This window comes from Prionailurus bengalensis, chromosome B2, assembly GCF_016509475.1.
Source record: "Prionailurus bengalensis isolate Pbe53 chromosome B2, Fcat_Pben_1.1_paternal_pri, whole genome shotgun sequence".
Taxonomy (NCBI): domain Eukaryota; kingdom Metazoa; phylum Chordata; class Mammalia; order Carnivora; family Felidae; genus Prionailurus; species Prionailurus bengalensis.
In genome coordinates this window covers 3,233,874-3,252,946 of record NC_057349.1, presented here as the reverse complement: position 1 = coordinate 3,252,946, position 19,073 = coordinate 3,233,874, and the positions used below count along the sequence as shown (strand labels likewise).

Below are 19,073 nucleotides of genomic sequence, written 5' to 3'. Positions count from 1 at the left end.
CTTTGTTCCCATACCACTATGGCCCGTTTACGGTCAGTGGGATATGAGTAATATAATGCACAAAACTTCCAGATTAGGTCACACTCCTAGTGGGAGAGAGATGTCCTTTCACTTCTGCCGTCTTGAAGAGGGACAAGATGCCTGGATGTCAAGGCCAAGGCACACAGCGAGGATGGTGGGGCAACGAGACTGAAAGCCCATGTTCCTGCCATCTTGGAGTTCCCATCCCCACGGAGCCCCCGTGCTCATGTGCATAATCTGTGTGCCACCACTGGTCTGGGTCTGTTATGAGAGTCACCCCTAATCCTAACAAATGCAAACACTCTGAATACCGAGCCAAACCTGGTTGCTAAGGGGTTGACAAAGGAAATCATCTAGGTATAACACATATAACGCATGCTTCCTCAGTCAACGGTAAACAGCACCTTCTTTTCCTGAGTCACGGCACCTGCTTCCCTCCTGCGGTGCTCCCGAGCACTGCCCTCCCTCAGTCAGCGCCCCTACAGCACCCTCCCTCCCTCCGTCAGTGCTCCCACAGCATCCGTCCTCCCTCCATTAGGGCTCGCACGGTGGCTGCCCTCCCTCCGTCAGTGCTCCCAGGGTGACCACCCTCCCTCTCTCAATGGTCCCACAGTACCTGCCTTCCCTCTGACAAAGCTCCCATGGTGCCCTTCATCCTTCCTTCAGTGAGTGCTCCCACAGCACCACCCTCCGTCAGTGCTCCCATGGCATCCATCCTCCCTCAGTCAGTGCTCCCACAGGGCCCGCCCTCTCTCCGTCAGTGCTCCCACAGCATCGACCTTTCCTCGGTGAGTGCTCCCACAGGGCCCGCCATCCCTCCATCAGTGCTCCCATGGTACCTGCCCTTCTTTAGTCAGTGGTAAACAGCACCTTCCCTTCCTCAGTCAATGAAGATTATTGAACATCTACTATATTTCTACTTTGACTTAGTTTCTGTGAAGGTTTAAAACTAAGGTATAGAACCTACTTTCCATATTCCTACTGAGCATCAAGGAACCACTAGATACTAAAAAGTCCATGTGAATAAATGTTACAGAAATGCAAAGAAAAAAGAGATGAGTGCTGATCACCATCATCACCAGCATCATCACCATCATCACTGTCATCACCACTGTCATCACCACCATCATCACACCATCATCATCACCATCATCATCACCATCACCACCATCATCACCATCACCACCATCATCACCACCATCATCACCACCACCATCACCATCATCACCACCATCACCATCACCACCATCACCATCATCACCATCACCACCATCACCACCATCATCATCACCATCATCACCATCACCACCATCATCACCACCATCACCACCATCATCACCATCATCACCATCACCACCATCACCACCATCACCACCATCATCATCACCATCATCACCATCACCATCATCACCACCATCATCACCATCACCACCATCACCACCATCACCACCATCACCACCATCATCATCACCATCATCACCATCACCACCATCACCACCACCACCATCGTCATCACCATCATCATCACCATTATCACCACCACCACCCAACAGTGTGTGTGTGCCAGGCCATAAGATGAAGCTTGAAAGAGACAGGGCTGAGGAAGGTAAACAAGAAGGGTATACGAAGTTCAGTTAGCACATGGTCAGAGTGTTGGGAAGCAGGAGAGAAAGTGAGAACCGCCTGGCTGAAATGTGTCTCCGTGGGAAAGTGATGGTTGCTGCAGGGGGAAACAGGCTGAGACAGCAACAACAAAAATGCCACAAAACAGCTTTATGACAGTCTTAAACTTGTGCTCAGAGTTTTTAAATCCATTGCATAATTTGCTAAAGTAGTCTCCTATTCCAAAACCATTAAATTTGCTTAGTTATCAAATTCCTTTTAAAAATTGTTTCCTTGATTATAAGACAATGCACAGGCATCACAGAAAATCTGGAAAAAAATTAACTGGTCAACTTAGTATCACAGGCTTCTGAAATAAATCTTCATATTTTCAGGCTATTGTCTCTGTAATCATAGGAAAAAGACCAGAGACCAACAGACTCTCCTAGATCAACTTTCATTTTCATTCACGTGGCCTTTACATATTTAGGTGGAAATGGCAAATACACTTTCCAATTTCATCTGTTCTTAGAAATCTGCTTGAGACTTTAGAACTGCTTTCCAGTTCCTTTTCACTCGGGACATGATACCAACCAACTGAACTTAATAGAGAAAATTTATATTGCACCATTAAGTTTGGGTGGATTCTAGGTAACCCAGCCTTTACCAATAATTTGATTCATTCTTTTTGAGGTTTTATCCAACACCATATTCTTTTTTTTTTTTTTTTCAACATTTATTTATTTTGGGGACAGAGAGAGACAGAGCATGAACGGGGAGGGGCAGAGAGAGAGGGAGACACAGAATCGGAAACAGGCTCCAGGCTCTGAGCCATCAGCCCAGAGCCCGACGCGGGGCTCGAACTCACGGACCGCGAGATCGTGACCTGGCTGAAGTCGGACGCTTAACCGACTGCGCCACCCAGGCGCCCCTCCAACACCATATTCTTAATCAAGAAAAGATCCCAACCTTCCTACTGCAATAATTAACAGAATTCACATCACTTTATCTCTTAATTTCCTTGAATAGTTATAGTATGTTTAATTTTGGAGGACCCATGGTAATAAATAGTGTGTAGGCCATATCTTTACTGAATCCATAATGATGACCACATCCTCACAATGTAAATCAGAACTGTTGTAGAATAAACAGGTCACAATTTAAGAATCACCTCTGTAAAAGCCCACATTGGTAATAAATAAAATAAATGTGAATCTTAAAGATCAATTAGTCAGACCTTCAAATTTTTCAGGTGAGTAAATTAAGGTTTAAAGAGGTAAAGTGACTTACCCTAAAGTAAGTAATGCACTCAGTTAGTAATAGAGCTGAGATTAGAACCCAGGACCTCTAAAACCCATAAATGCGCTCTTCCCACTAAGCCATGTGGCCACTCTAGTTGACAGTTTTCATGATCCTTCTGTTTCCCTGGTCTCCACAGCAGCCAGACTCTCAAGGCATTCAGAGGATTTCTCTCCAGTGTGAGATTTTTCGTGTCGAACAGAGGAGTTTTGCTTAACGGTTTTCCTACAGGCAGTATGTATATTTGCCTTCTCGGCACTGTGAATTTTCTGGTGTTTTGTAAGATACGTGCTCTGGCTAAAGGCTTTTCCACATTCATTACATTTGTAGAGTTTCTCTTCGGTATGAGTCTTCTGATGTTTTTTAAGGTCTGTCCCCCGGCTGAAGGCTCTGCCACATTCACTGCACGCATAAGGCTTCTCTCCAGTATGAATGATTTGATGTTGAATGAGGCCTGAGCAGTAACTAAAGGCTTTTCCACATTCACTACATGTATAGGATTTTTCACTAGAATGAGTTTTCTGGTGACTTCTGAGGTTTGTACTCTGACTGAAGGCTTTTCCACATACGTTACACTTATAGGGTTTCTCTCCAGTGTGAGTTCTCTGATGTTGAATAAGTGCTGACCTATCGCTAAAGGCTTTTCCGCAGTCATTGCATTTATAGGGCTTCTCTCCAGTATGAATTCTCTTATGTTGAATAAGGGCTGAGCAGAAACTGAAAGCTTTCCCACAATCATTACATTCATAGGGCTTCTCACCAGTGTGAGTTCTCTGATGCTGAATATGCCCTGAGCGGTCACTGAAAGCTTTCCCACATTCATTACACCTGTAGGGTTTTTCTCCAGTGTGAACTCTCATGTGTTGCGTAAGGAATGAACTCTGGGCAAAAGTTTTCTCACACTCATGACATTTATATGGTTTATCTCCTGTGTGACTTCTCTGATGTTGAGTAAGGTATGTGCTTCTGCTAAAGGTTTTTCCACATTCCTTACATTCATAGGGTTTCTCCCCAGTATGAGTTCTTTGATGGCGAGTGAGAGCTGAGTAGTTACCAAAGGCTTTCCCACATTCACGACACTCATAGGGCTTCTCCCCAGTGTGAATTCTTTGATGCTGGATAAGGGCTGAACAGTCACTAAAGGCATTCCCACATTCACTGCACCTGTATGGTTTCTCTCCAGTATGTGTTCTCTGGTGTTGAATCAGGTCGGAGCAGTAGCTGAAAGCTTTCCCACAGTCATTACATTCATGAGGTTTCTCCCCAGTGTGGATGATATGATGTCGAATGAGAGCGGAGTGATCACTGAAGGCTTTTCCACAGGCATTACATTCATAGGGCTTTTCTCCTGTATGAATTCTTTGATGTTGGGTAAGATGTGCACTCTGACTGAAGGTTTTACCACATTCACTGCATTCGTAAGGTTTCTCTCCAGTATGAATTCTCTGATGTAGAGTAAGATGCGTGCTCTGGCTAAAAGCCTTTCCACATTCAAGACATTTATAGGGTTTCTCACCAGTGTGAATTCTTTGATGCTGAGTAAGGTATGTGCTACGACTAAACGTCTTACCGCATTCAGTGCACTCATAAGGTCTCTCCCCACTATGAATTCTCTGATGTTGAATAAGGACTGAACAATAACTGAAGGCCTTCCCACATTCATTGCATTTGTAGGGCTTTTCCCCTGTGTGAGTCTTCTGATGGTTTGTCAGGTGGGAACTCTGGTTAAATCCCTTTCCGCATTCGTTACATCTGTAGGGTCGCTCTCCAGTATGCGTTCTTTCATGTTGAATAAGAGTGGTGTGGTCTCTTAAGGCTTTCCCGCATCCACTACATTCACAAGGTCTCTTTCCATCACACTCCCTTTGTATAATTAAGTCTGAGTTTTGTTGGAAGATTTTCCCACGTGTAGCATGTTCACGAACACACCGTTCTACAGGCTCACACTGCTCCGAAACTATTGATTGTACAGTGACAGCTTTTCCAAATTCATTAGCTTCTATACCTCTTTCTTGGGCAGGAATTTCCATGCAGGTGACTTTATCTCGTCCCAGATGTGCTGATTCTTAAACTGTTCTCTGGGTCTCCAGGTACCTCCCAACACAGACTTTATCTTTGTAAGTTCTTCCGTGTTTATTCCTCGGGATGGAATTTCTTTGAAAATGTCCTGCTGCCGTAGTGTTGACTTCTCGGCTTCAGGTCCAGACTCGCCATCTGCAAGACATGAAAGTCCAAAGCTGGAATATAAGAAGCTGCTCTGTGAGGAATGGGGTAATGAAGCTGTAAACACTGAGATCATACAACAGGGGGATGTAAATATTACCTGCTCTCTGGGGAGGAAATGCTAGCGGTGTGAAGGGGTTGGAGCTAAATGAAAGTGACCGAAGGGAATGGAGCAAACACGGTCAGGTGAGAAGGTGGTTCGGGAAAAGTCTAAACTGAAGAGATTACAAAAAAGAAGAACATGAAGATGAGGAGGTATTAGGAAAGGAGAACTGTGATCAAAGAGAAATGGCTTCTAGGGAGTCTTCTGTGAGAAAAGTACTTAATCAGCATTGAAACTATCATCCTAAAGCCCATTAAGAGCTCTTTAAATGTCTCTTTAAAAAACCTTTCCTTTTGGGGCGCCTGGGTGGCTCCGTCAGTGAAGTGTCCGGCTTCAGCTCAGGTCATGATCTCACGATTTGTGGGTTTGAGCCCCGTGTCGGGCTCTGTGCTGATGGCTGGGAGCCGGGAGCCTGGAGCCTGCTTCCGATTCTGTGTCTCCCTCTCTCTCTGCCCCTCCCCCACTCGCACTCTATCTCTCTCTCTCAAAAATGAATAAACGTTAAAAAAAAGAAAACTTTTCTTTTTGAGCCTGATATTGGGTGCAGAGATTACATAAAAAGAAAAGCTTAAAAACAACAACAACAAAAACATTTCTTTTAAATTTGTTTTTTTGACTTACACAAAACAATACTTTTACCTAATTCCCCTTTGGTGAATCACTGCTACTGACATTACTGTTTTACATTTAATGTAAGAAGAGGGAAAGAAAAGGAAAGTTTGAATAGGGAGGAATCTACTCTTTTGCAATGAAAAATAATTCTCGTGGCTTTCCAAGGACAACGTATTTCTTTCTTACTCTCAGCCATGGACAGAAAGACAAGAAACACTATGAATAGAAGACAAACAAGAGAGATGACCCTTCATCTTCTATGTTAGCATGCCTAGAAGTAGTCTTTAATTATGGGTTCACGCTTAAGACTGAGTTACCAACGTGCTGGTTGAAAGTCAAGTGCTTGTGTGTAAGGACATGATAAATGATGGGTTTCATCGCAGGACCGCTGGGCACGGACTTGGCTGTTTCATTAGACAACCCCCAAGTGTTAGCACCTATGCAGCCTTTGACTTTGGGCTGGTAAGGTTCCCCAGAAGGGATAGTAAGCAGTAGATTTGTCACTTAAACATCCGTTTTCAGTGATCACGGCATATCACAGGCAAGCATTAAACACAAGGAATTAGTGGTCTTATTAACTGTATTCCCAACATTCAACGTTCATTCCTCATGTAACTCATCATTCCTTCTCCTGCCCCCAAAGTCTTTCTTTCCTTCCTGATTTTGCCCACCTAAATCTTGACCGCATTTTAGAGCCCCTCTCAAATTACATAAGCCCCATGACAGTCTTAACTCCCATTTTCCGGATCTCCCACAATATTTCCTGTACTGTTTCAACTTCCAATTTCAATACCTAAAAGCCATGCCTTTTGTTGTTTACCCCTTATCTGATGTGCACGTATTTGTGTCTCCAGAGTTAGTTTCTTGTCTTGGGGGGAAAGAAACTTGGAAGACTCTCTTGGCTGTGGAGCTAACAGTTCTTGAATTTATTCCGAGCTGACCCACAATACTGACATAGTTAATTCTCCTAAAAACCCTGTGAGGTGGAAAACAGGATCTTACTTTAAGAGAGGTTCAGGGTGCTGAAGTCACTTGCCTCAAGTTACACGTAAGCCAGAATTCCAGAGTTGAATCTTAATCTCTGCTGCCCTAGGGAGCTGCCTGATGAAGCAGAGGATAATGGGTAAAGACACAGAAAATCTAGAGCTTTAGTCCCACTTTTCTACGACTATCTGTGTGACATCAGGGGAAGCCCTACCATCTGGCCTCTTTCCAGTCCTCAATACCACTTACGGTGTGAATTTTTTCCACATACTTAAATTCTTCTCATACTTTCGAGATGGAGATCCTTCGTGAGCTGACCCATCACCAGTCAGCCTCGCCATTTGTCACTCACACACACCCTACACTCCAGCCACCCTGTGTCCACTTCCTAGCACTTATCAAGTCTCTCACATCTCCCTGCACTTGATCTTTTGTCCAGAACTGCCCTTGAACCACCTACTGTTTGCTATGCCGATTCCTGCTCATTCTTCAGGATTCAGTTCTAACGTCACCTGTTCTAGGCTCCTTATCTATGTTCTCCTAGCCTCTGTCATCATAAAATAATTGTTCCTACAAATAATAACAGCTAATATTTAACAAGTGCTTACGCTTTGAACAATCACTGTTCTAAGTACTTTACATGTATTTAATCACTTATCCTTTACTGGAACTCCATGGGTAGAAGCTATTATTGTCTCCATTTTACGAGTGAGGGAAGGGGGCATAAACCCATAAAGCCCTGTGCACCGACCTCTAGCCACATGTGGCTGGACACCAGAAACATGGCCACGCCAAACTGACCTGTACTCTGTGTAAAATACACACCAGATTTTGAAGATTAAAAAAAAAAAAAAAAGGAGGGGCGCCTGGGTGGCTCAGTCGGTTAAGCGGCCGACTTCAGCTCAGGTCACGATCTCGCGGTCCATGAGTTCAAGCCCTGCGTCAGGCTCTGTGCTGACAGCTCAGAGCCTGGAGCCTGTTTCAGATTCTGTGTCTCCCTCTCTCTGACCCTCCCCCGTTCATGCTCTGTCTCTCTCTGTCTCAAAAATAAATAAACGTTAAAAAAAAAGTTTAAAAAAAAAAAGGAAAATGTCTCATTAATAAGTTTTTATACTGATTACGTGTTAAAAAGTTTTACACACACGGGATTCAACAAAAGATATCCTTTTTTATTTATTTATTTATTTATTTATTCAACGTTTATTTATTTTTGGGACAGAGAGAGACAAAGCATGAACGGGGGAGGGGCAGAGAGAGAGGGAGACACAGAATCGGAAACAGGCTCCAGGCTCTGAGCCATCAGCCCAGAGCCCGACGCGGGGCTCGAACTCCCGGACCGCGAGATCGTGACCTGGCTGAAGTCGGACGCTTAACCGACTGCGCCACCCAGGCGCCCCTAAAAGATATCCTTAAAGTTAATTCTACTTGTTTCTCATGACTTTTCTTAAACATGACTACTAGGAAATTTTTTAAATGACACATGTGGTTTGCATTATATTTCGACTGGTCATGTTGGCTTAGAGAGTTTAGGGCATTTGTGCAAAGGCTGCACAGCTAGTAAATGGCAGAGCCAGGATTAAAGCCAGCCCCAGAGCCCCTTCTTCACCACTGCTCCCATGCTGTGTCCGCACTACTCCATCACGGCACCCACCAGTGTTTTCACTGGACGTTGAGCTTCTGGAGGTCACGGACTGAAGTCTTTAACCTCCGAGCCCTCAACTCCTGGCATGGTTTTTGGCGCACAGACTATGCCTGACGAATGCTTGGTGAGTGGACAAATGCTGGTGGTTTGCTTATGAGAATGCCCCAATGACAGCCGTTTTTAAAGATAAGTCCGGCCAGGTGTGTGTGTGGGCGTGTTTGTTTGTTGTTGTCCTTTTTTGGCAACCAAGCCCTAGAAATTACTTAAAGCTAAAGGTGAGTTAAAGCCATTACCCTAATATTTGGAGCAGTACATGTCTGAGAGCATCTACTGCATAAACGCTAAGAGGGATTTTCAGCCCGTAAACCAAAACAACCACTGCAGAACAACTTTTCGCAGATACCCGTTAAGAGGCACAAACAGAAACCACTGAAGGAACCCACGCAGGAGTCAGAAAATCGGGTGAACTGGAGCTCTGCGCTGTCACGCACGCACAGCATGAGAAGGTGGGTTTGTGAAGGACAGCGGACTCAATAGATACAAGGAGGCCAAGGAAATCGGACTCTTCTGAAAGAAAAGGAGTAACGCTCTTTGTAAGTACACGGAGTACGGTGGGGAGAGACAGCCAACTCGTAGAATACACAGACACGGCGGGCACGCTGGACTCCTGACACTGGGAATTTAAAACTACTGTAATTAATAAGCTAAATGGTCGAATGGAGAAAGCAGGCAGCAGGCAAGAGCAGATGGGCAGTGTGAGCACAACCAGAAAGACATGCTAGAGATTTAAAACACAACCAGCAGAAACGAAGAACTCACTAGCAGACTGGACACCGCTGACAAGACCGTCTCCGAGAGAATGCAGCAACGGGACCCCCGAAACCTAAAAAGCAAAAAGCATAACGTCTGAAAAAAAACCAGAACAGACCCTTGGGAGCCCTGTCCCAGGTATCTCTTCGTCTGGCTGTTCATCTGTAACCCTTATCGCGTCCTTGACAATCCACTAAATGGTCAACCTAAGCGTTTCCCTGGGTCCTGTGAGCTGTCCTGGCAAATGATCTAATCCAAGGAGGGAGGTCATGGGACCCTCTGACTTGTAGCCACGTCAGGCAGGGGTCGTGGGCAATCCGGGGACCCGCTACTTGCCACCGGCATGTGAAGTGGGGGGGCCGTCCTGTGAGACTGAGCACGTACCCCCTGGGGTCCTCACTAGCTCTGATTAGGGTCAGAACTGAACTGGACACCCAGCTGGTGTCACAGAGAATTGCACATTTTACCATTATAATAATGCCTCCTGATTATCTTTCTCCTTCCAAGTATTTTTAGGATACCTCTGCTTTTGGTGCTCGCTTCGACGGCACATATACTCGGATACCTCTGTTTTGGAATAAATGACCGAATGAATACACCTTTATTCTTTCAACCAATATTTATTGAACCCGGTGCTCAGTACTGACAATACAGAGCTTAACAAAACGTGGTACCTGATCGCACGGAGCTGAGTGTCCAGGAGATAAACAATAACCAAATAGTCACACAAACAAATAGGTAACTATAGTTGTGACGGGTGTCCTAGAGAAGAGTCGTGTGAGGCCATGAGCGTCTTTAATAAGGCGATCTGACCTGGTCGGGGTTTCGGCGGGGTTTACTTGAAGAGACGATGCTGGACCAAATCCCGAGGGATCAGTAGGAGTCACCGGGGCGACAAGATAAAGAAAAGCGCCCCAAGCAGAGGAAGCAGCAGCTGGTGCGAAGGCGGCATCACTCCAGGGGACACGTGAGGGTGAGACGCTGAAGGAGGCCGCGTGCACGGAACAGACAAGGTGTATGAACGAATGGGGGGTGGGGGGTGGGTGGAGAATGCCACTGCAGGGGCAGAGGCCAGCTCTGGGAGGTCACAGCCCGGGCAAGAGCATACGGTCTTCAACCTGACACAGGAAGAAGCCATCTCAGAGGAGGGGACAGAAGACAAAAGCAGATCTGGGTGCTAGAAAGGCTCTCTCTCTGGCAGGGAGGAGGGAGGTGGAAAGGCCAGAACGGACACGAAACAGCACTGTGTGGATGCTGCAGAAATCTAGGCGAGATGAGAACGCGGATGAGAGAGAAAGTGAGCAGAGACAGAAAGAAGGGACACATTGGCAATACGCGTAGGAGGCAACGTTGACAGGGCGTGGTGACAAGCTGGACACGCGGGCGAGACAGAAGGGGCTGTAACGGTGCACTTCTGGGTCTCTGGCTGACGTGACTGGGAGGTGGGCCTCTTTACCATGACAAGGCACACTGACAGACGACCAGGCGTGTCTTTTGGATTTTTTTTTTTCCGATTGTTGCCGAAGCGATTAAGTTCTTCAGGATGAAGGAAAATGACACCAGATGGAAATTCTGATCCCCACAAAGAAATTTAAAGTGTTAGAAATGGCAAATATCCGGGTAAATTAAAATGTAAGAGCTTGCTTTTATCTAATTTTTTATCATACATACGACTATGTAAAGGAAAAATTATAACACTGCCTAGTACAACTCATAACATATGTACAGGTAATACATGAGCCAGCTAGAACAAAAGAATGGAGTGTGGTAATTGGACCTATGTGGTTGTAAGGTTTCCACATTTTTACGGGAAGTGAAATGTTAATGCTAAGAAGACTGAAGAATTAAGGATGTATATTGTAATCCCTAGAGGAACTGCTAAAAATAATAATGAAAAGGAGCTCCTTTTTAGCACAGCTAAAAAGCTAATAGGAAAACTTAAAACAAATATCTAAAAGTATTTAAATGGCCCACAAAACAGAAGAAAAGGAAAATCAGGGGAAAACAAAGGGATGAACAATGGTGAGACAAACCCAAACGTACCAGTAATTACAGTAAATTCAAATAGTCGAAACCAGGGGTTGACAAATTATGGCCTGAGGGCCAATCTGGCCGATACTGGTTTCTGAAAATAAAGTTTTACTGGATCATAGCTGCATCCATTCATTTACACACCGTCTACCATGGCTTTCTCTCTTTTTTTTTTTTTTTAACGTTTATTTATTTTTGAGACAGAGAGACAGAGCATGAACGGGGGAGGGTCAGAGAGAGAGGGAGACACAGAATCTGAAACGGGCTCCAGGCTCTGAGCTGTCAGCACAGAGCCCGACGCGGGGCTCGAACTCACGGATCGACCTGAAGTCGGCTGCCCACCGACTGAGCCACCCAGACGCCCCCCCGCGGCTTTCTCTTTATTGGCAGAGTTGAGTGAATGGCCCACCAAGGCTGGAGTATTTACCATTTGGCTCTTAAAGAAAAACGTCTGTCTAATCCTCCTCTAAGCTCTCTGATTAAAAGGCAGAGATCAAGATAGAGAAGACAAACTATATATTTTCTACAAGAGACATTACTTCCTATGTGAAGTCATAGATCAAGGGTAAATGGATAGAGACAGATTTATTATGCAAACTGCAAGAAGGCTGGATGGCTATATTGTCAGATAATAACAGATTTCAAGATAGAATATTGTCAGAGCTGAAGAGGGACGTTTCTTCATGTTCAACAGCCATCTCTCAACAATTGACCAAATGCACTTTAAAAAACAGTAAGGACACAGAAGATCTGAATGACATTGCCAGACACCTTGACCTGTTTGCTATTTAGTACACAACATCCGACGACTGCTGAATCCACACTTTAAGTCCCCAGGGACATTCACTAGGACAGACCAGATGCCAGGCCAGAACAATTCTCAGTAGGTTTAAACAGACGGGAATCAGCAGCCGAGCTGGCACTTGCCCTTCTAGCCACAATGAACTTCTAGCCACAGTGAAGTAACAAGAAGCAGGCTTATCCTCCTGCCTGGAACAACCAAGAAATATATGAACAATGACAAAACTGGAGGTGACAGGACAAAATATATAAAACAATGGTAAGATACCAGACGTCCAGTAATAACGGTGACCCCTGCCCTGGTGTGGTAGGCAGCCTGTGAGATGACCCTCAATGACCCGGGACCCATTACAAGTGTAATTCCCTTCTCTTGAGTAACATGTGTCAACCAATAAAATATTGCAACATTGAGGGAATGATGAGGTTACTAAAGAATGTTATTTCCGTCCTAGTAGTGGACTCTTTCTCTTGCTGACTCTGAAGAGGCTGAAACACTGGAGGTCTGTGTGGCACGGAACCGAAGGTGACCTCCGTCCACGAGCCGACAAGAAGCTAAGTTCCTCGGTCCAACAACTCAACAAACCGAATCCTGCCAACAACCACTTAAGTAAGTTAGGAAGTGAATCTTTCCCCACTTGAGCCTTCGGATAAGATCTCAGACCTCGCTGATGCCTTGATTGCAGCCCTTGCAAAAGACCGTGAAGTAGAGGATCCAGTTAAGCCATGTTCCATTCCTGACCCTGGGATAATAATGCATGTTGTTTTAAGCCTGCAAAGTGTCGGGGGTGACTTGTTATATAGCAAGAGACAACTAATCTCTCCAACTGCCTGCCTGCAGAGTTTCCAGGCTGTAGCATAGGGTTAGGGAATCCATATGTAAGAACTGAACAGGTGGAGTGTGGAGTCTGGGGAGGCCCATGTGGCCGGAGTTTGTTGAACAGAGTGGTGAGAAAAGAGACTTGTAGAGAGAACTCTGGAGATCTTCAGAGGGCCCCCCTTGAGTATATAGCAAGGTGTACATCACCATACGCATGTGAGGAAACTACTCAAGGCTAGGAAAAGAACTATTTAAAAGTATTAGAGGTAACGGTGCACGGAGCTCACACAGGGCCCATTTTGACAGCCAAACTAGGAAATTGCACGATACACGAAATACTGCATTGAATCCACAGAACGGTCGTCTTAGCATGAGGAAAAAATTAGCCCTAGGCTGAGAACTGCTTTGATCCCACTTAACAAATCTTAAAAGCAAGACCTGGAAGGATCAAATTGTTTCCAAGTATCCCAGATAAAAGCTCAGAAATGCCTTTAGGAACACAAAACTACCTAGCACTCAAAAAGAAAAATTGATAATGCCTGGCATCCAAACAAAGATCACTAGAGGAAAAAAAAGAATAAAATGACAACCCACAATGAAAAAGAATCAGTCAAATGAAACTAATCTGAATGAACAGAGGTGAGAATTACAATTAATACAGCTACAGTCCATGTGTCCAAATAAGTAGAGAACAGTGGAGGAAGTTTAAAAAAAAGGTTCAAACAGAATTTCTAGAAATAAAAAACTAATGATCAAGATGAAAAATGCATTGATGGGTCAATGGCAAAGTAGACACTGCAAACGTAAAGGTTAGTGAACTTCAGATAGCAACAGCAACATTCCAAAAATAAATAGATCATTTTTTTTAAAAGAATGAACAGCGTATCAGTGAGGTGGGGGGCAAATTTAAACAGACTAATATTTGTGCACTTGAAATCTACAGACTGGGGGAGTGGGGCAGAAAAAGTATGTCAGGAAATAGTGGCTGAAAACTGTACAAATCTGATGAAAACTACAGACCCGCAGACCCAAGAAGTTCAACAAATTCTAAGCTCAGAAACATGGCGAAAACTAAACCAATGCATATAATAATCAATGTAGTCAAAACTAGTGATAAAGAGAAAATCTTAAAAATCAGCCAGAGAGAAAAAAGACACATTGTATACAGAAGAACACAGACAACACGTCAGAAACCATGCGATCAAGAGGACGATGGAGGAACTTCTTGAAAGTACTTACAAAGAGAAAACTACCTGTCACCTTAGAACTGTATATACAGAGGAAATGCCTTTCAAAAATGAAAGTAAAATACGGGGCGCCTGGGTGGCGCAGTCGGTGAAGCGTCCGACTTCAGCCAGGTCACGATCTCGCGGTCCGGGAGTTCGAGCCCCGCGTCGGGCTCTGGGCTGATGGCTCGGAGCCTGGAGCCTGTTTCCGATTCTGTGTCTCCCTCTCTCTCGGCCCCTCCCCCGTTCATGCTCTGTCTCTCTCTGTCCCAAAAATAAATAAACGTTGAAAAAAAAATGAAAGTAAAATAAAGGCATTTTTCAGATGTAAGAAGACTGAGATCATTCACAATATATTCTCTGAGAAAAATGGAATTAGCAACCAGTCACAATAAGATATCCAGAAAAATCCCCATATAATTAGAAACTAAACAGTGGTAAATCAATTATTCAAGAAATTATTATTTTTTAAATTTTTTAAAAAGTGTATTTATTTGGCGAGAGAGAGCACAAGCGCATGTGCAGGCACAAGCAGGGGAGGGACAGAGAGGAGGAGAGAGAATCCCAAGTAGGTTCCGCGCCATCAGCGTAGAGCCCGATGTGGGGATCGAACTCGCAAACTGCGAGATCATGACCTGAGCGGAGATCACGAGTCAGGTGCTTAACAGACTGTGCCACCCAGGAGCCCCTTTATTTATCTTCTTATAAAGTTATAAGAAATGTAAGAAAATATTTTGAACATAATGATAACATACATAACAAATCAAAATTTGTGAGCTATAGCTATAGAAGCACTGAGTAGAACTGTCCACAATAACTTCGGAAATGAGGAAAACTTTCTGTCCCTGGGCTGTCAAATACAGCAGTGGCCATAAGGATTTGAAATATGGCTAGTACAAGTAAGGAGGTGAGTGCTTAATTTCATTTCATTTTAATTAATTTAACTTTTTTTTTTCAACGTTTTTATTTATTTTTGGGACCGAGAGAGACAGAGCATGAACGGGGGAGGGGCAGAGAGAGAGGGAGACACAGAATCGGAAACAGGCTCCAGGCTCCGAGCCATCAGCCCAGAGCCTGACGCGGGGTTCGAACTCACAGACCGTGAGATCGTGACCTGGCTGAAGTCGGAAGCCCAACCGACTGCGCCACCCAGGCGCCCCTAATTAATTTAACTTTAAATAGCTACCTATGGCTAGGGCGTTCTTCAATCGGACAATACAGTTCTAGATCTTGATTTGGTAGACGTTTCACAACCATAAACAATTGTTAAAACTCAAACCATTCAAATAAAATTGATGAAGATAATTGTATGTAAAATACACCTCAAAGCTGGGCAAAAAACAGGAAGGGTACAGTTGCAAAGGTGTATAAACTATGAAGAGGGAGAAGGGAAAATTAAAGGTCTTGGAAATGTAGGATGGATGGGATCCAAGGCGCAGACAGAAGGGCAGACAGCCCTCTACTAACATGGGAGGGATAAAGAATGTGATGACACAGATCTGGGCAGATTTATGTTGGTTTCAGGAGGGTGAAAGGGTTCTCAGCCGAGAGACTGTATTTTCCTTGCCATCTGTGAAGAAAATAGAGTGGTTCAAGGTTTGAGGAGGCCAGAACTGAAATCTTCCTTACACACAACCACAGAGTGTTGTTTCTGTTTTCAGTGATTATTTTGTTTTCAATGATCTTTCTATAAAGGCAACTACCATCGAAATCAAGGTACTTTGTTCTGAGTTTTTACTAAGATTCGGTCAGTTTTTTGTTTTTCTTTGTTTTTTGGGTTTTTTTTTGTTTGTTTGTTTTGTTTTTGGTGGGGGGGGGGCCTGAGTTGCAGTGCGTTCCTTTTTCTTTCTCCTTTATTCTAAAGTTAGGGCATTATATAGCCTTAAGAATTATGTACGTTAGTTTTACCCATTTCATAAATTTCATTTCAGGATAGAAATGAGGGCATTCCACAATACTTGTAATAAAAAAGGGCCTGCGGAGTCTGAAAAAGTGGAGAACCACGGATACGCTGGGTCATTTAACCTCACAGCAACTCCCTGATACAGTTACTCAAAAAAGTTAAGTAACTGGTCTCAGGTCACCACACAATAAATCTCAAACCAGCATTCAAATTCAGACCGGTTTGCTTTTCAAAACCAGGCTGAATGAAAACTTATGTTCACATAAAAACCTGTACCTGAACATTTAGAGCAGCATAATTCATAATTACCAGAACCGGGAAACAATCCAAATGTTCTTTAACAGGTAAGCAGATGAAAAACAAACAAACTACGGTCTATTTGGTGGAATATTACTGAGCGATACGCAACTCACACAAGACAAACGAGTCTCCAAGGCCTGGTGCTGAGTGACAGAAGCCAGCCCCAGGAGGTTATGCAGAGTCAGATTCCATCTCTAGGAGGTTCTGGAAAAGACAAAAGGAGAGAGATGGGGCACGGTCTGCGGCTACCGGCGGTTAGCAGTGGGGGGCAGGGGTGACCACGATAAAGGCAGCAGTGGGGGCAGGGTGACCACGATAAAGGCAGGTGCATGGAGTGCATCCTGCCGGTGCTGGTGGCTGCACCTGTCCGTACAGCTGTTAGATCGGCACGCCCCCCTGCGGTACGGTGACTTTGAAACTGATCAAACCAGGCCTTCTTCCTTGAACCGCGAAGGATAAAAGGCCTGCGTGGGAGGAGGGGTCCCGGGGAGCGACACCGGAGGGGCTTTGCTCGGGGCTCCACACAGATCCCACCTGTCTCCCCACCTTCGCCAAGAGCTCCTCCCCTCGTGCTCTCTGAGCCCCCGGGGAAGCGACAGGACAGTCGTGTCCCCACGTCCCGGCTCCACCTCACCCCCACACCCCGCCCGGCCGAGGTCTCACCTCTCCCGCCGGAGCCTCTCGCAGGCTGCCTCCCGGCGCTACCGCAGCTCTGCTCCCTCAGTGGCTCGGGGGTGGGGGGGCGAGTCCCCTCCGCTCCTCCCTGCGGGACCCCCAGGCCGCGCGTGGGACCACCAGGGCCGCTAGCGCCGGGCTCCGAGGCCCGGAGGCCGCCTCACCCGGGAGACAGAGCCCCTAGAAGACACCGCGCAGATCCGGGCCCGGGGGGGGTGGGCGTGCCGAACCCCGACCCCGCCCCTCTCGAGGGCCACAGCTGGCGCAGGTGAAAAGGCGACCCCCCGCCCCTTCCGAAAGGGCAAGGCCCTGCGAAACTTCGGGGCCTGCGAGACCTGACCCACCAGTCCCGAGCCAGGGGCACCGACTACCGGGTCCCCGTCCCAAAGGAACTACGCCTGAGCAGCTCTCGGCTCCACAGGACCCGCTCTTTCTCCGCCAATTCCCAGCCACGTCTGCGGCTGCGCGGACTCGGCTGGGGGGGGGGGGGGGGGGAGGCGGGTCTGCAGACGTCCACGTGACCCTAACTGGGCGGGGTCTGGGCGTGGCCGCTGGGGAGCCGGGCTTGTCTGGGAGGACGTTCGGTATACGGTCCTGGTCTGGTTGGTGCGGCACAGCCTCGGGGAGTGGGGTTTTCGTGAGTAACTCGCGTGCAATTTAGTTCCTCGGTTTTACAGCACTGACTCTGCTCTCGTAAGCGAAGGAGAAAGGAAGCTTCCTGCTATCTTCTCTCGACATACATTGAACCACTAAAATCCCAGAGCCACAGGAAAATCAGATTCCATAGCAACAGACAATGATTATTAAACGCATACTGTGTGCCAGGCACTCTTCTCCGCGCTTTGTATGTATTATCTCGTTTGAGAAAGCGAAGTCAGCTCTGCCATTAACCAGACTCAGATGACACGGATAGAGCCTGCTGCAAAGTTAACAGCAAATATTTCTCCCCAATTGGTCATACATATTGCAGTTGTGAAATTTCACAGTTTTGGTTTTTTTTTTACTTTTTAATCTTTATTTATTTTTGAGAGAGAGACAGCGTGTGAGCAGGGAGGAGCAGAGAGAGAGGGAGATACAGAATCGGAGCTGTCAGCACAGAGCCTGACGTGGGGTCAGGACCCGAGGTGAAGTTGGAGGCTTAACCGACTGAGCCACCCAGGCGCACAATGATCCTCTTTAAATATTTCCTACGTTCTTACTAATGGTATGCCCACCTTTGCCTTGCTACTCCCACTTTTTTTTTTTTTTAAGAAAAAACTAGTGAGAAATCTTCTTTGCTAAAATCAGAGACCATCAGAAACTATTTGACATCGTTCTCAGGATAAATCAACATCCCACTCTTGCCTGGGGAATTCGAGCCATTTTCAACAGAAACAATCTCTATTTCCAAACCGGGTGCAGAGCTTCAGATACAACATTTTCACACACAACATGTCACGTTCATGTTAACTTGGAGATTTCTAAAACAACAGGCCTGCGTCTATTTTTTAATCCAGACCGACCTTGCATTGAGCCCATCAAAAAAAAAAAAATGCTGCTTTACTTAATTTTACCTAAAATTTACTCTTCCTCGAAATCCTACAATAACCCTGCTTCATTCTTTGTGAGATGGTCCACGTTTCTACTGGTAAAGGTCTACCTTGTTGCAGCGAATGAATAAACCGAATTTTGTTGGACTATACATTTATTCCTGGTAGTCCTTATCAGATGTGTTTTAGCACATTTCACCTCAAAACATAAGCTCCAACAGAGACTGGCACATTGCAGATAATCAAAGAATTTTTGAATAAATGATTGATGTCATTATTAACCTCATTTTACAGATGAGAAAACGGTCTCAGAGAGGTTAAATACCTTGCCCAAGGTCACCCATGATTTGGCTACAGGAGCTCACTTTTTTTTTTTTTTTACAGGAGTTCACATTCTTTTTTTTTTTTTTTTTTAATTTTTGGGACAGAGAGAGACAGAGCATGAACGGGGGAGGGGCAGAGAGAGGGAGACACAGAATCGGAAACAGGCTCCAG

General features: G+C 45.4%; 1 protein-coding gene across 3 annotated transcripts; it reads right to left on the bottom strand.

The window, feature by feature from the left end:
* Window positions 1–2,563: 2,563 nt before the first annotated feature.
* LOC122489095 (zinc finger protein 883-like) lies at window positions 2,564–17,492 on the bottom strand. Of its 3 annotated transcripts, XM_043590602.1 has the most exons (4): window positions 17,038–17,492; window positions 16,488–16,578; window positions 9,306–9,369; window positions 2,564–5,136 (listed from the first exon to the last, which is right to left on the bottom strand). In XM_043590602.1, exon 4 carries the CDS (start codon window positions 4,950–4,952, stop codon window positions 3,030–3,032), a length of 1,923 nt encoding a protein of 640 aa, XP_043446537.1. In that variant the 5' UTR covers window positions 4,953–5,136; window positions 9,306–9,369; window positions 16,488–16,578; window positions 17,038–17,492; the 3' UTR covers window positions 2,564–3,029. The 3 variants fall into 3 exon arrangements, 2 of the variants coding, with proteins under 2 accessions (XP_043446537.1, XP_043446538.1); XM_043590603.1 differs by lacking the exon at window positions 9,306–9,369; XR_006298833.1 differs by lacking the exons at window positions 2,564–5,136; window positions 9,306–9,369 and adding an exon at window positions 15,258–15,741.
* Window positions 17,493–19,073: the final 1,581 nt, after the last annotated feature.

Bases quoted from the DNA above. Each gene is read 5' to 3' on its own strand.
- LOC122489095 (XM_043590602.1), bottom strand. From the start codon at position 4,952: ATGGAAATTCCTGCCCAAGAAAGAGGTATAGAAGCTAATGAATTTGGA.